The sequence below is a fragment of the Chaetura pelagica genome, unplaced genomic scaffold (genome assembly GCF_000747805.2).
Source record: "Chaetura pelagica isolate M959 unplaced genomic scaffold, ChaPel_1.0 scaffold344, whole genome shotgun sequence".
In the NCBI taxonomy this organism is placed as follows: Eukaryota; Metazoa; Chordata; class Aves; order Apodiformes; family Apodidae; genus Chaetura; species Chaetura pelagica.
Genome location: NW_009953098.1, coordinates 8,709,892 through 8,724,439, shown reverse-complemented (window position 1 = coordinate 8,724,439; position 14,548 = coordinate 8,709,892). Strand labels below are relative to the sequence as shown.

The 14,548-nt window shown below is 39.5% G+C and overlaps 1 protein-coding gene across 1 annotated transcript in view; it reads right to left on the bottom strand.

Annotated features, from left to right (window-relative positions):
• The window catches only part of ALG13 (ALG13, UDP-N-acetylglucosaminyltransferase subunit), a 39,029-nt gene that overhangs the window by 20,472 nt on the left and 4,009 nt on the right, over positions 1 to 14,548 (bottom strand). Inside the window, exons 3-18 of the mRNA XM_009997239.1 lie at positions 14,521 to 14,544; positions 14,071 to 14,154; positions 13,101 to 13,151; positions 12,330 to 12,376; positions 11,356 to 11,428; positions 9,539 to 9,620; positions 8,950 to 9,130; positions 8,014 to 8,089; positions 7,219 to 7,327; positions 5,980 to 6,044; positions 4,995 to 5,095; positions 4,180 to 4,307; positions 3,251 to 3,488; positions 2,973 to 3,086; positions 2,604 to 2,760; positions 473 to 599 (exon numbers count right to left, since the gene is read on the bottom strand). Of these exons, the coding sequence (XP_009995541.1) occupies positions 473 to 599; positions 2,604 to 2,760; positions 2,973 to 3,086; positions 3,251 to 3,488; positions 4,180 to 4,307; positions 4,995 to 5,095; positions 5,980 to 6,044; positions 7,219 to 7,327; positions 8,014 to 8,089; positions 8,950 to 9,130; positions 9,539 to 9,620; positions 11,356 to 11,428; positions 12,330 to 12,376; positions 13,101 to 13,151; positions 14,071 to 14,154; positions 14,521 to 14,544 (1,657 nt within the window). The remainder of the gene's footprint in view (positions 1 to 472; positions 600 to 2,603; positions 2,761 to 2,972; positions 3,087 to 3,250; positions 3,489 to 4,179; positions 4,308 to 4,994; positions 5,096 to 5,979; positions 6,045 to 7,218; positions 7,328 to 8,013; positions 8,090 to 8,949; positions 9,131 to 9,538; positions 9,621 to 11,355; positions 11,429 to 12,329; positions 12,377 to 13,100; positions 13,152 to 14,070; positions 14,155 to 14,520; positions 14,545 to 14,548) is intronic.

Here is a 14,548-nt window from a genome sequence, read left to right as displayed (position 1 = left end):
TTCCCTACAAGGGAGAGAACAGCAAGCTTTGATTCAGGAAAAAAAACACAAAACCTGAAAGCTGAAGTTACCACAGGTATGTATCAATGAATCCATGAATGGGCTGCTTTCAGTATTAACTCATTTTGTGCTGAAAAGGTGGATGTACACACAATATATGCTGGTTTTATTGTTTCACCAAGGTTGATTCATCAAGATTGCCAGCACCAAATTTATACCACGCATTTTTAAACAGCAACTCGGCTTGTTATAGACCTATGCAATCACAGCGGTGATGGCCTAGAGAGCTTCAAAAGAAGTGACACATTGCTACCAGACAACAATGAAAAATAACATGCTCACATGCATGTTCAAAGTTCACAGTACACAAATAGCTAGGAGATATAAGGAATCTACTTTGACAATCAAAATCAGACTGAAGATCTTCTAAACCTGTCTTCTTTCTTTGCTCACTAATTCTTTAAGAACTCACCATTTTCACTTGTTTCTTCTTCCTCCTCTGAGGAGGTCTGCTTGTTAGGTGGAACAGAGTTTGGGCCCCTCCTTGCTACCCAAAATTGTGTTGGACCATGGACAATGGGAGCAGGGCTACCCTGGCTCTAAAAAGCAAAGTCATAAGCATGCATTTAGAAATAGTTTAGTCTTTACATGCTCTACACACACACAAAGAGTAGAAACAGTCTGGCAGACCACTCCTGCTGCAACCAAAACTTTCTAGTTTTGTGTGCCCATCCCTATGGACCTGATTGCAGCAAAACAGTTACAGACATTTCTTTCCTTTACCTTTTGTTCTGCTTAGCATACTTAAGGTAATTTACATTTTAAGACCTACCAATGTCCTATGCAGTAATGCTGTTCCCTCACAGAGTTTAGCCAGCTTTATCTCAAGCTCAAAGCTGAAAATGAAGGAGCAAACCCCAGAAAAGAGAAAAGATAGCTGCCCCCAAAATATACTCTTGCATTCCTCATCCTGGAGCACTTCCACCACACCATCAGCAGATGAGTTCATCCATACACTCCCATTATCATGGAAAAAGGTTATCTTTAAGTCACAATTAGGGAAACCCATGGGTGGCTGCTAGCATAGACATCACTGCATGCACTACAGGCAAGCCTGACTCTTTCAGAGAGCAGCACCCATCAAGGTTTTCCACAAGATGCCTTTAACATTTCACATGCCCTTTGCCTTTGCATTGAAGTCAGTCTTTATCTCCACTACAATTTAAAATATAGAATTCTCTGAAGAAGGGACTAAGATGCTCGAGTAAAATAAATTATTTCACTCTTTCATGATGGCTAAGTTGACACTCAAAATTCTTCTCAGAAGACATGGTGACAATGAGATCAATAAAGTGCTCAGAGAAGCTTGTAAGATTTCCAAGGTTGAAGCAGAGGTGGTAAGTCAGAAGATTTTCCCACCAGACCTCTAGTAGGATGGCAGAGTTTTCTGTGAGATGCATCATTCCCCAGGAAGTGTTATATTCCTTTACTAAACAAGACAAGGGAGAGATAGAAAAAAAGCTTTGGCATTGACAATAATGAAGGCACTGAATGAACATGAAAAACGATTTGTTAGGAACTGCAGGTACAGTGTGCAGTGATGGGGAGGAAAAACTGGTATGCACTATTGATTTCATGTCAGAAAAAAAATACTGGAGGATAATCTGTCCTTCTTCCTTGACACTCTCAGGGGAAAATGAAAGCAAAGATTACAGACCTAGTACATGAGGACAAATAGAAAACTGGCTGCTGCCAAAACAGCCCCGAACAGATACCCCTCTCTCATTTAACTATAAACCTAACATTTGCTAAGCTCACTGCTTCAACACAGTAAAAAAAAAAACAACCAGTCAATTAAAAAAAACCTAACAAACCCACATCTATTTTCCTATTCAGATACCTGAATACCAATTGATTTTTGGTAGTATATCCAGATTTCTATTAGGCTTAGACTACAAGAAAAAGATTTACTTTAAAGTTCAACTGTGCCACTTGATCTGAAATGCCACAGAAAGTCTGTTTTAAAAGCAGTCTGGCCTTGATTTTGCTGCTGTTTCTGTAGCAGAAGAAACTTTCAGAAACGACATGCTAGCCCAAAACACCACAACTATCAATTCATAGCAACAATCCAGGCTATCACTATACAGTTGCTCAGTCTAGTTACAGAAACAATAAATTACAGTGTGGCAAACAAATGAAAAGCTTTCTCCCACAATATTTAGAGGTACGCACACATCCACAGTAGGAAGGGACCTGGTTTTACTTTTTTCAAACAGCAAGAGAAAGCAGAAATGTGACTCTACTTCTATGAAAATATACTCAAGAGAAAAGAAGTGCTGCCAGCGTGGGGAAGGAGAAAGAAGGGGAGGGAACCTTTAGAAAAATGGGGGTTTTAAGCAGGTTTTACAGGATGCAGACTCATTTCAACTTCCCCTTCTCAAAAACACAGTCACCGCCAAAACTTATTCCAAGAAAAACAACAAACAAAAACAAAAGAAAGCTGCTGTATGTTTAAGTAAAGACGTGCTGCACATTTATGCAGCTTCCCTCTCCCCCTCCTCTCTCTCCAAGAGGTTTTAACATACCCCTCATTCACAACTTACTGGTAAAGCAGGAAAAGCAGTGTCCTCCTCTTCCTCAATGTCATAGAAATTTATAGCTTCTTCTGGGGCTTGAGGCTCCTCTCCACTGCCTGGTACAAACCCATACTGACATTCCTTATTCACACACTGCATCTGACGGCGGCTACGGCTGTATGAGCTTCAAAAACAAGAAAGCAGGTTAAGAACCACCACTACCTGGACTTTCACCTGGGTTTCCCTGCTCAGGTTTAACTCTCTTCTTTTTGGAGAGGCACAAAAACCCCACTGTTTCACACTGTGCCACCAACAGCCAGCTCAGGCCTCCATGTACCACCATCCTCCCCGCCTCTTTTAGAGCAATGTTGTGTAAAGACGTTTATATTCACTTACCAGGGCCTGCAGGAGAAATTGTCATAGCTCTGATAGCATCTCTTTCCTGGCCTGGGGCAGAATGCTATTTGAGGGCCAACCATGTTGTGCCTGTTTATAAAGCGGGCAGATCCCCTAAGTTTAAAGGGTAAAAGGTGCAATTACCAGCAAGTGCCTCTCAGATGGAACTCATCTGTAGTTTTACCTACTCCACTGCACAAACTCTCCCCTAACTAGACTGCAGCAAGAACTAACAGAAAACAAGCAGTGATCTCAGACAGGGTTCCAAGGGCTCATACCTTGGCATCCCAAATCCACGGTGATGTCTCTGAGGAGCATTCTGAGGATGATAGGGCTCATAAGGTGCCATGTTTACACCACCCTGGGAGCAGTGCACTGGACGAGAGCGCCCCAAAGGAACACTGTGCTGCATCCGGGGTGGAAGAACTGGCTGACCCCTGCTATAAGCCAGAGACATTATGGCATCCTTTCCACGAACTTTCTTAAACAATCTCTTCCGTGTTTTTATATCCATTTCTGTAGTTTCAGTTGAGGATAGAAAAGACAGATTTACACCTTAAACAGCTGGTTCTAGAGCTATGATCTTTTCATCATTTGCAAAGAGTCAGTATTTTTTCACATGGAAAAAAAAAGAGTGGCTACCCCCAAAAAAGTGCATTTGAAGTATGCAAACTTCATACCCTTATTTTCAAGCCTCATGTGTGCATTCTATTTTAGAAACAGAATACAATCATTTTGCATCTATGTCTCCAAACTTCAGATAAACAAACCAGTACTTTTACTGCTAAAAATCTTTTTGTGAAGACTGCATTTATTAAAAAGAAACAAATAAAATCCGTTTTTAAATGGCTGGGGAGGCCCTAGTCCATCCATGCACCTCTGCTATGACCAAATCAGACAAGTTTTTTTATCCACAAATCCAGTGCTTATAAATAGCTCTCAACTGCCAAATTTCTTCTTGGTAATTTTAAGCAATACCAACTTTTCTATGTATTTTCAATGGATTTGCTCTTTCTGAAAAGGTAAACTCATCCCTCTAAAAGACCACTTTCTATCAACCCCCTGCAGTGACCAAGTTTTGTATCACAGCCTGAATGAAGTCACTTCCATATCCAAAGACGTCTACTTATAACAATGCCACAACTATCTCCCCCTACTCCTCCCCTGGCCCCAAGGAAAGGAAGGATTGCAGAAACCTTGTACAAACCTAATCCTGAGAAGTATCCACCTGTTATTTTCTGATAGGTTCCTCCTTTTCGGCTGGGAACTATATTCCAAGCAAGGACAGGTGCCACTTGTGTCACTGGCTTTAAGTTTGCCAAAGGAACTGTATGCCTACATGAAGAACACTTATGTTACCAGTGACACACTCTAAAAGCTGAACCAACACTAAGAAGAAGAAAGTAGAAAAACTCAGAAATTGACAAGTGTAGGGATCTTGTGGAAGCAAAAAAACCCCACTAAAACTATTTGTCACCAAGCACACATTACTGTTACTTGTTTATTAAAAAAAGACAAGCTAGGATTTAAACTCAACACTACGGACTTCCTGGGTCAAATCTTTCTTCCCATATTTGTATGCCTTCAGAGGTACACCTGAATGCATATGACAACAGACTATTTTTGCAATGTCACCAAGCTGAATACTGGATTGGGAGAAGAGTGAATGGTTTGAACAGCAAGGTGGATACAGTGATTAGACTCACCAAAATTGCCAGTGATTTACTGGCTTTGGTACAACAAAAAGTTTCAAAGAGATTCCAAATTTCTCCAAAGAAAGTGCACCAAGATTCCACAGAAGGCATTGTCATATTTTTTTTGGTAATTAGGAAACCAAGAGAAAAGAATTCCTGCAACATTCCATTTGTGGAGCGACAGCTAACAAGGAAGCAAAGTTTTGCTTTATATTTAAAAGCCTAAGTTCTCTTTTCTTTCTGAAGTATCATAACAATCCTATTTTAAACATCTGTAAATACACAAACTCCACCAGAAAGAGTTCAAAGCCATCAGCAGACTGCTTACTTTTCAGCCAGCTCCTCAACAAATACAGTCAACGTGATGCCATCCTGCCCAACTTCCTGGATGTGAGCATTGTAATATTTACCTCCAGGCTCCAGACGTACCTGGAGAGAGAAGAGGGGAAGCTCTAAATAAAGCAAAACTGTATCAAGGGATTCAGAATATTGTCTACAAGCCACTAATAGCAAAGGCTGCTCCTAGCTGATCTTATGTCACTGAGTTGGCCCAGGAGTCTCAAATACTTCTTCAAAATAGCAGGCAAAATAAAGAGCACTAACTTAAGTGAGGAAAAAAAAAATAATTAAAAAAAATCAGTCTTGTGAGTGACTGAGAAGTAAGAAGATACCTGCTCTCTGACTTATTTTTATACACAGTACCAAGCAGATAAGTACCAAGGAAGATCGCTATTTAAGAACTCGAGGAGAACAGAGATAAAATAGGAAATTGGAAAGGAAAGCTCTGCTCATCTAGAAACAAGTCACTGAGTGAATCATCACTACCTTGAACAGTGATAAAAAATGGGCCCTCACTACATACAACATTGAATACAAAGAAAGCTGACCTTTCTTTCAGCATCTCCTGGCCACATCATGCTACTCCTCCCTTTTTACCTCTTCCCTTTATTTTATAAAAATATTTCCTCCAATACAGTTGAGAAGCAGAAGACTGTCCAGACTTGTTCCTGATCCCCAGTGAAAATTTTATAGACAACTACCTTTAAGCTCTTGGTCTGGAACTCCTACACCCACAGAATTTATATTACTGGTTCGCAGTGGATTTCCAAGCAACTCTTCCTTCACACTAACCAATGTTTAAAGGTAGATTTTATAAAGAAATTAAATTTAAAAGAAAGTCAGACTAATAGCAACAAGGAAGAGAATGAGAAAGCCTTGGAAAAGTCTACAAAGTAAAATTATTTTATGGCTTAACATACTGCATTTAAAGCAATTTTAAGTTTATCATAACTGAGTCTCCTTTGAGTACTAACCTGACACTTGTCTCCTAAATAGTACTGTCTCCCAGCAAACACCATGTAGTCAGTTTTTTGAAGCTCTAAAAATAAATGAATAAATAAATAAAAAGGAAAAAGCCTTTAAACTACTATCATCTCACATCTGTCCTACAAGTACTTCATGACAGCATCCAGCTACAAAATATAGGCCAATTAAGTTAAATATTTCCTATGCATACCTAAATATTCTCCATAGTAATGAAGTAACCATAAATGTGTTCTTATAACAGACCAGAACCAGGCTAAGTCACAGGAGATCAATAATATCCAGATAATGGAGTTTAGGAGCACCACTACTTCTATACTATAAAGTCTTTTGTGATGGTACCAAGTTAATCCTGCACTCAAAAGCAATTCTGGTATTAAGAATGTTGGACATGCCTTGTACTCCCAGAGTACTGGTGACACTTGGCAAAAAATGAGATGCTATCCAGGAAAAAGTAACATTGCCTAAAGTTTCCTTGCTGCTAGGTTTCAGGTTTTTCTCCATTCTTTCCATGTCAGTATGCTATACAGATAATGTTCCAAGAATTGTAATAACCATTGTTGTTGTTTATGCAGATGTAAAATGCTGAAGTTCTTTAGTATGCAAATCACTTCAGGTCAGATATCAAATACCATTTCCAAACTTATCTTTCTTGGTAACTTCTTGCTTTACAGATCAGCCATAGTGTATGACAAAAAGCAGCAGCCTACCTAAAGCCACAAAGACTATGAAATTTCTCCAGAACGTTCAAGCCCAGGAGAGCTGGGAAGCAAGAGAAAACTCATCTTATTTGACATATCTCGCAGCTAAATTTGAGATCTCCATTATACAACTCTGAAGCCAAATAGTGCTTTAAAAAAGCAGAAGTCCTTGCACACATGTTGCAACAAAAAACCCAGACTTCAAATTTGAACAATTTAAAAAGAACAACAGAAAAGTAACACAGTTCTGTACTCCGAGTCTTCCTATTTCCTATACTATAGTCAATAAGTAGCAAAGATCAGATTTGTAGCAACCTTATGATCATTGTAAAGAGTGAGAAGCAGTGTACTTTGAAATGAAGCCAAGAAACCAACTTTTAGCAAGATGTACCTACAAGTACCTTCTGGGTTCACCAGTGTCCTTCACATTTCAGCTGTGAAGAAACAGGCAACCTAGGTCTCAGATTGATAAATTTAACCCTGAGCCTGCTATAGAAAGTTGTTTGCTTTTTTGCCTTTTAAAGATACCTTTTCTGCTGTCCAGCCAAACATCAAACTCCACATTTCGATAGATCTCAGGGTCCAGTGCCTTTAGCACTTTATAAGGAACAGGCATCTTTGATGGATTTTCTGGGGGCTAGAAGCAGAGTTGAAATGGAGCGTTAAGAAGTGCATTTAATGTGTTCAGAACAGTCTCTATCCTGCCAGCATCTGTGGTCCATTTTAAGATGTATACATACTCCATTTTCCAAAACATTTGCTTCCACTATATTTGCCTAAGAATTTAAGCTCAAGAATATTTCGGCATTCAGCAGCTGAGCAAACAGACTCTGGAAAGGTTACAAACAGGCTCAAGAGTAATATTTGCCATGTTCTTTACTCAAAAAGAAGGAGCTAACTGGGACCCATGAATCCATGGCTTCAAAAGTTGGTGGGAATTTCATTTATTATACCTGAAAGCAGGTTTCTCTAAAATTTCTAAAACAGTTTTGAAGTTATTTATACTGTGTTCAAAACAAAAGTGAACTGACTTAAACCATTTCTAGAAAAAAACAAACAGCAGGCCAGAAAACATCTGCTAGGCTCCATCTTTGTGAAAAAAATACTAGCTAGAGAAGAACAAGAGAATCTCAGAGAGAAAAAAGGCTTATCAAATTTCATAGAAACTCCAGCGCAAAACAAAAAGCAGACAGAAAAAATAAGCCACCTGCCTTCCAAAAAGTCATTTTTTTAAAAGACAGAATAGAGGGTTTAGCTCTAACAAGGATAACATCAAACAACAACAAAAAAACATAGTAAAGAATGATTCCCTAATTGACAAACCTTTTCTTCTTCAATGCCTTGTTTGAATTTATCTTCCTGTGGATTGTCAGTATCATTGCCTTCCCAGTCGTCCACTCTAAGTAATGGAAAATAAGATTATAAAAAATACAATGCATAATTTCTAGCAAGGAGTAAAACCAACGGTTCATACACACTGAAAAAGCACCATGATGCCATCAAGTGGTAGACTTTGCCTTAAACACCAACAACAGCTGAGATGCAATACAGCACAACCCCTTTCCTAGTTTCAAGTACCTGACCTTTACTTGTTCAACACTCACCTCTAACAAGAGCTTCTGCTTACATAAGGAAAGGATAAAGATAGTCCCCCGATTGATTCAACTCTTGCACTGCCAAGTACAAGACGACATCCTGTTCTAAGTCCTATTAAATCAATGTTATGTGCAAGCATTCAGTAATGGTCCAGGGCATCCACAGGATATGAGTGTTTCTATAGGTACATTCTGTCTGTTTCCCTCATACCTAGTGATCCAACAGACCTGAATTAATATCATTTAATTGTCTATTTGGGGGTACAATTCCATTAAAAAGGACAACAAAACAAAGCTGAGCTCATTTTCTCAGTAGAATTTGCTTCTGCAGAGACACAGAGGCTTAGAACAGTAATAACAGTTTATCACTAAAAAAAATTCTGATGACATAAGGAATAATTTTATTTACAAATAAGCTGTCATTTACAGAGTAACACACAACTATAACATAGCCATCAGCAGAGGATGTTAAATTATGGGACACCTCCCAGCCAGAAGGAAAGCACGCTTTTCCACAATACACTTCAGCTTTTTGACACAAGATAGGAAAAAGACTTAATACCCCACGAACATTCAAAGAAACATGGAAATATTGCCCTTGGCAAGGTTTTTAAATTATTTTTGTTTCCTTCTCTTTTACCACATCCCCTTCCCAAAATACTACCTCTTTTCTGATGGATTTCTGGGTACTTTTTCATGAAGACAATCAAAGTTCGCATCCTCATTTCCTACAGATCCACTGTTTCTGTTCTTCTTGGATCCACTTCGAAACACCTCAACTGCAGACCTTAATTCTTCCTCATCCATGTCAAAGACATTTTTGTACAGGATCTCATATAATACAGCTGAACAAATCAACACAAAGCTCAAACCAAATTAAGATAATACCAAATCCATAAAAACTGCTGCAATTTTCAAGGTAAACATATCTTCAGTTATTATCTACTATTACAAAGCACTAGTTAAAGTAAATTCAACTGAGGAGAAGATCATAAAATAATTCAGGTGGGAAGAAGGGACCTCTGGAAGTAATTTTGTCCAATACCCCACTTAACAAAGAGAATAATGACTGTATGTGTATATTAATAGACAGTAAATGAGCTTCAATTTCTCCTCCTCATTCCCTTGAAAACCAAAACAAGCAGAGCCTATAAATACAATGTCCTGGTTTGAGCTAGGACTACATCAATTTCTTTTTAGTAATTTTACTTCTCAGTTAAGTCTCTTTCATAGAAAGAATATTTCAAGTTTACCCTGGCAAATAGCAGCATTTTCCTGGAATTGTTTTGTATACACAGAGTCATAATGGCCGTTGCCGGAACAACATAGTAAAATCTGGGAAAATAGGAAAAAAAAAAAGGCTTTAAGGCTGGAATTATGTAAAACCTAACTCTATTTGATATCCTAGCTCAAGACTATATCATTCTTTCATGCTGTAGTCAACACCAAGTCATTAAGAAAAAAACCACAAATTTGAAAAAGCTGTAGAATCAGCTTAAAACAGAATATTTGGTAAAGTCTCTAAACAAGTTTGTCTACTATATGAAAAAAAAATATCAATTTGTACATCATGCTGTAGAAAACATAAAATAACAAACAGCTTGTTTCCAGCTTACCCCTGAAACCACAAATTGCTCAAGAGGCAAAATAAACACAAATCATTAACTGAAGTATCTCTGAGACACACTGTCCAGGTATCAAAGGCACATTTCATCCCTCCCTACCTGAGGGACTCGGAGAGCATCTACATCTTTAGCCCTCAAGAACATCTACATCTTTAGCCCTCAAGAAAGCCTTGCTTTTAATAAGCAGTATTATACTGCTTTTTGGACAGATGCATGATTCGTGCACTATATGCACAGATACACCAAGTAAACAAATACCATCAAGCTCCATCTTGGCATATGACCACAGCAACTACAACTGGCAGAAGCCCTTAGGCAGCTGCCAGCACAGATGCTACCCTGTGAACCAGCAAGAGCTGGAATGCGAGGGCACTTAATTCAGTGTGCACTATATCTTCTGCCAACACAAGAGAATGAGCAGCACCAGAAAGAGCTGCTGCCTGTACATGCAGTCTAATGACAGACAGCAGCCAACACTTAATGAGACACACACACATTGAGACCATACAGCATACTCAATTTAGAATCAAACTACACAGGAAGCTACATATACAATCAAAGAAGCACAAGTAAACAAAGAGAGTGGTACCAACCAACAGAGAAGAACAGTTGCAGCAGCACAGATTTCAGAGCAGACTAGCCACTTTGGCAAATATAGTAGTCCATACTGAAATCCATACCACAGCAACTTCACTGGTGTCATGCCTGAGTTAGCCACCTAATTGTGTAGGTACATCTAACATGACTGCAGAAAAAACAAGAGGGGTCAGATGGGAGAAAATATTGAATATTTCTCCTGTTTCTTCTTTTTGCCCCCAGCAGTAATTCTGGTGCAGATAAACTGTTCCATTAGCTCCATTCTTAACTAGGCTTAATTTGTATATCATAAAAACCATACCAGCTTATTAGATTAATCCATTCCCATTAAATTCCCCTTTTCAGAAAGATAAGCTGCACACCTCATCTGACATCAGAAAGAGAGGTAGGTACTGGGAGCAGGGGAGAACACTTTCTCTTCACCAATATAATAAATATAACTGCTCTTCAAGTCAACCCAGATACTTTACCATGTCAGACCAGTCAAATTCCCACTGGAAAGTGTTTTTACCCAAAGAGATTTAAAAAATACAAAAGGATACCTGGAATTGTGATGCTACCTCTTCCTACCAAAATTAAACATATTCCCAATAATGAGCTGAAGTAACAAAAAAGATTGGCAGGGGAACACAACACAACACGACCCTCAGACAGGAAGCAAAACTACTACTATTCAATTAGCTGTTGGACAAATACTGTGCTTTTTCTATGAGCTGAAGTCAGCTTTTGTTCAAATATGCAAGAACACTGGAGTTACAAGAGCTCAATTCCAGCAATAAGTTTTTTCAACTAAGCAGGACTGGAGGTAACAGGATTCAGGGGTAGGAAATTGCCTCACTTCTCCTCACCTTGTCTTCAAAGCCATTATCTGTGGCATAAGTGGGTGGCTTCCCAGGGTACCGGTACAGAATGAAGTCTTGCCTAGGTAGGCAGAGGAAAGACAAGACTTGAAAGCACGCTTTTAGTAAAACCAGATTATGAAGAAGTTTGCAGGGAGCTGGTTAGAGAACACTGTTGGTTTATAGAAAAGTCAAGCAGGATGCTTTTCCTGATAAACGAATGCTACTATATGGCAATAGCTAGGTGAGCAAACAACACACATCTTGGGGAAAAAAAATTATCTGTGAGAGACCATTATATTTAGTCACAGATTACATTAAGTATTTATGCTCATGCTAGAGTACTTGGACACAGAGACAATTAAGTCAAAGTGATTTAGTCACCATGCAGAAGGACTAGAGCCTTAGTACAGGGAACTAGTAATTCTTGTGAAACTCCAGTTTGTTCCCTTAGTACTGGAGCAGAATGAGCCTGCAAAGGGAGGGTGCCTTCCTTCTACCACTTGAGAGTCAAGACTGCTTGTTAAAGGATAGCAGCATTTTTAGCAAAACAGCAGCACCTGCACTGGTTTACATAACCTTTGAAACAAATATCAGGGCTACATGCCACGTAGGGCAAGCACTCCTCACTACTAGCGCTTTCAACACCATCAGAGTTTTATTCATGCTTGTAACTAGGACACAGTGTTTCCACTACACACAGCTCCCTGTTTTTTCCCCCCATTTTCCATCCTTCAAGTACTAGAAGGAAACACCTGATTTCAAAGTTTAACATAAGCACAAAAATAACAAATAAACATTAGGGGAAACTGACATCCCCTTAATCGACACTATGAGAACAGGGGCTATGTAAGTAACTTCATTAGGGTAGTGTCTCCCACCATGTTTCACACTTCAGTATCTCAGCAACAAATAACAGGTTCTCGAGCCAGAACCCAAACACTATCAAGTCCAAAAAAAATTGAAACTTAAAAGACACTTACTTGTACATCACTGATAAAGCACTCATTTCCAGCTGGCCAGCACTTTCCTATGCAAGATTATGAGATGACATGAAATAGCAGAGCATTTTCAGTACTAGACTCTCTTCAGCATTGAAATACCTAACCAAACTCATCAGTTTGTTAAAACAACTAATCAGTGCATAGAAAGTTGAGATATTAGGAGTTCCAGGTGTGGAGAAAAGTCTGCAACATGGCATTGCCATGATTAACAAGCAAGCTGCGTAAGACAGAGCTAGTTCTGGCAGCAACTTTAAAAATCATCAGTCTAGATACATTTATTTTTAATTAAAAACACTACATTTGTTTTAGAGACTGCTGCATTCACCATAGTTACTGGTTAAAATGTAAAGAAATAAAAGGTTGAACTTTAGGAGTTGAACCTGGGGGGTAGAGGGAGAAGAAAGATTGTAAAGCCTGATAAACATTTTATATGAGGTACACTCCACATACTTTGCTTTCTCCTTCTTAAAGAATTGCAATTATTAATAAGAGGCCATGAGAGGCCTGAGCTTTACTGTCCAATATGTACTGATTGCTCCCCTGCACCAACACAGATTTCCCATTAAAACTGGTTATGCATATGACTATTTAGTACAAACCCCCAGTATTACCTATGAAAATGAGATGCCAAGATTGGGGTCTGTGCAAAAAACAACCACCCCAAATCACCACGTTTTAAACCACCACCTAATTACTTTCCTCTTCTAGTCTCCTCAAATTTTAATCTCTTAAGTATTAGATCAGTCTTACCTTTGGATCTCCTAGTCGTTCAAGGTATTTCTCAAATGATCCTTCCACATACTTTCAACAAAACCAAGAAGAAAACAAATATAAAAACTTACTAAGTTGAAAAGCAAAGTTAAACCTCAACACTACAGTGCATGTCACTAGTCACTGAATGGAAGAAGGCAGGGCAGGGACTGGAGGCTTAAACGCCAAATTTGGGACTAGTCTGTCCATTCCTACCATTTTTGGGTTCTGAAGCATTGCGGTCTGACTACGGATATGACTTCAGCTATTCCCTGCCTTAGAGCACGGGAGTAATTTGGGGTACCAATGTAGAAATGCCAAGAGATTGTAAAAACACTTGAGTCTGAGTAACACTCAATGATTCACCTCCCTCCTAGATTACATTGAGCATTTACTGCTATTACAGTGGGGAAAAAACCCAAAACAGACACCAAAAACACCAAAACCCTCCCAACAACATCCCAATGCCACACAAACCACCACAAAACCACACTGTGCAGGCACCTGTGCAAACCAACACCCACAGAACCAGCCAAATGGAAAAAAACAAACCCCAAAATCATGCCTTTATACAGTGATTAAACACATTCTGGAGTTTTCCACAACCTTCTGATGTCCATTTCTTACTCCAAAACCCTATGTATTTCCTACCTACTAAATTCTGCAATGGCTGCAAAGAATACACTACCCTCATAACTGTTGGTTTCTTGGGTAGTAACAACTTGCTTGATTTCAGAAACTTCAGAAAGATAAAGTCAATTAAAACTTGGGCAATTCCCACTCAAACAATGTAAACAAGCAATAATCCTGCCATTTCTCTTCTCTTGCATGCACCAAGCCTAGCAAGGCATGAGATGCTCTCTGTGCTTATGTTTATATGGGTATTCTTATGGCTAAACCACTCACCTCCCCCCCCATTACTTCCAAACTATGCATGCACAACTGCCAAACACACAAACGCATTACTTACAGATTCAAACTTATGCTGGTGTTGCCTCATAAACAAGACACAAGCTTTCCTAACTTCCATATGATGAATTTGAGATGAAAACAGCTGAAAAAATAAGGGTTATGAAAGAACAGAGAAAACTACAGAGTTTATACTTCACATTGTAAACTGAGTAAAAGAAGCCTGACGACCAACACCACAAAACACTCCACAGAAAAGGGAGAAGAGACACTGCAGAGGGTCACACGCACTGAAGAGAAGCTGTGGAAAGCCCGAGTGAGACGGGGCTGATCCCACCCGTCCCCACGCACATCCACACCCGTCACACCTCACTTTGGGCACCTAGGAGACACCTCCAGGAGCTACTGTAACCACCCCGGACTGCGGGCCTGGAGCGGCCACCACACGCCCTGGCAGCCCCAGGAAGGGCCTGAGGCACCCGGCTCCCCCAGGACCGCGGCGGGCGCCTACCTGCTCCGAGACGGCTCGGAAGAGGCAG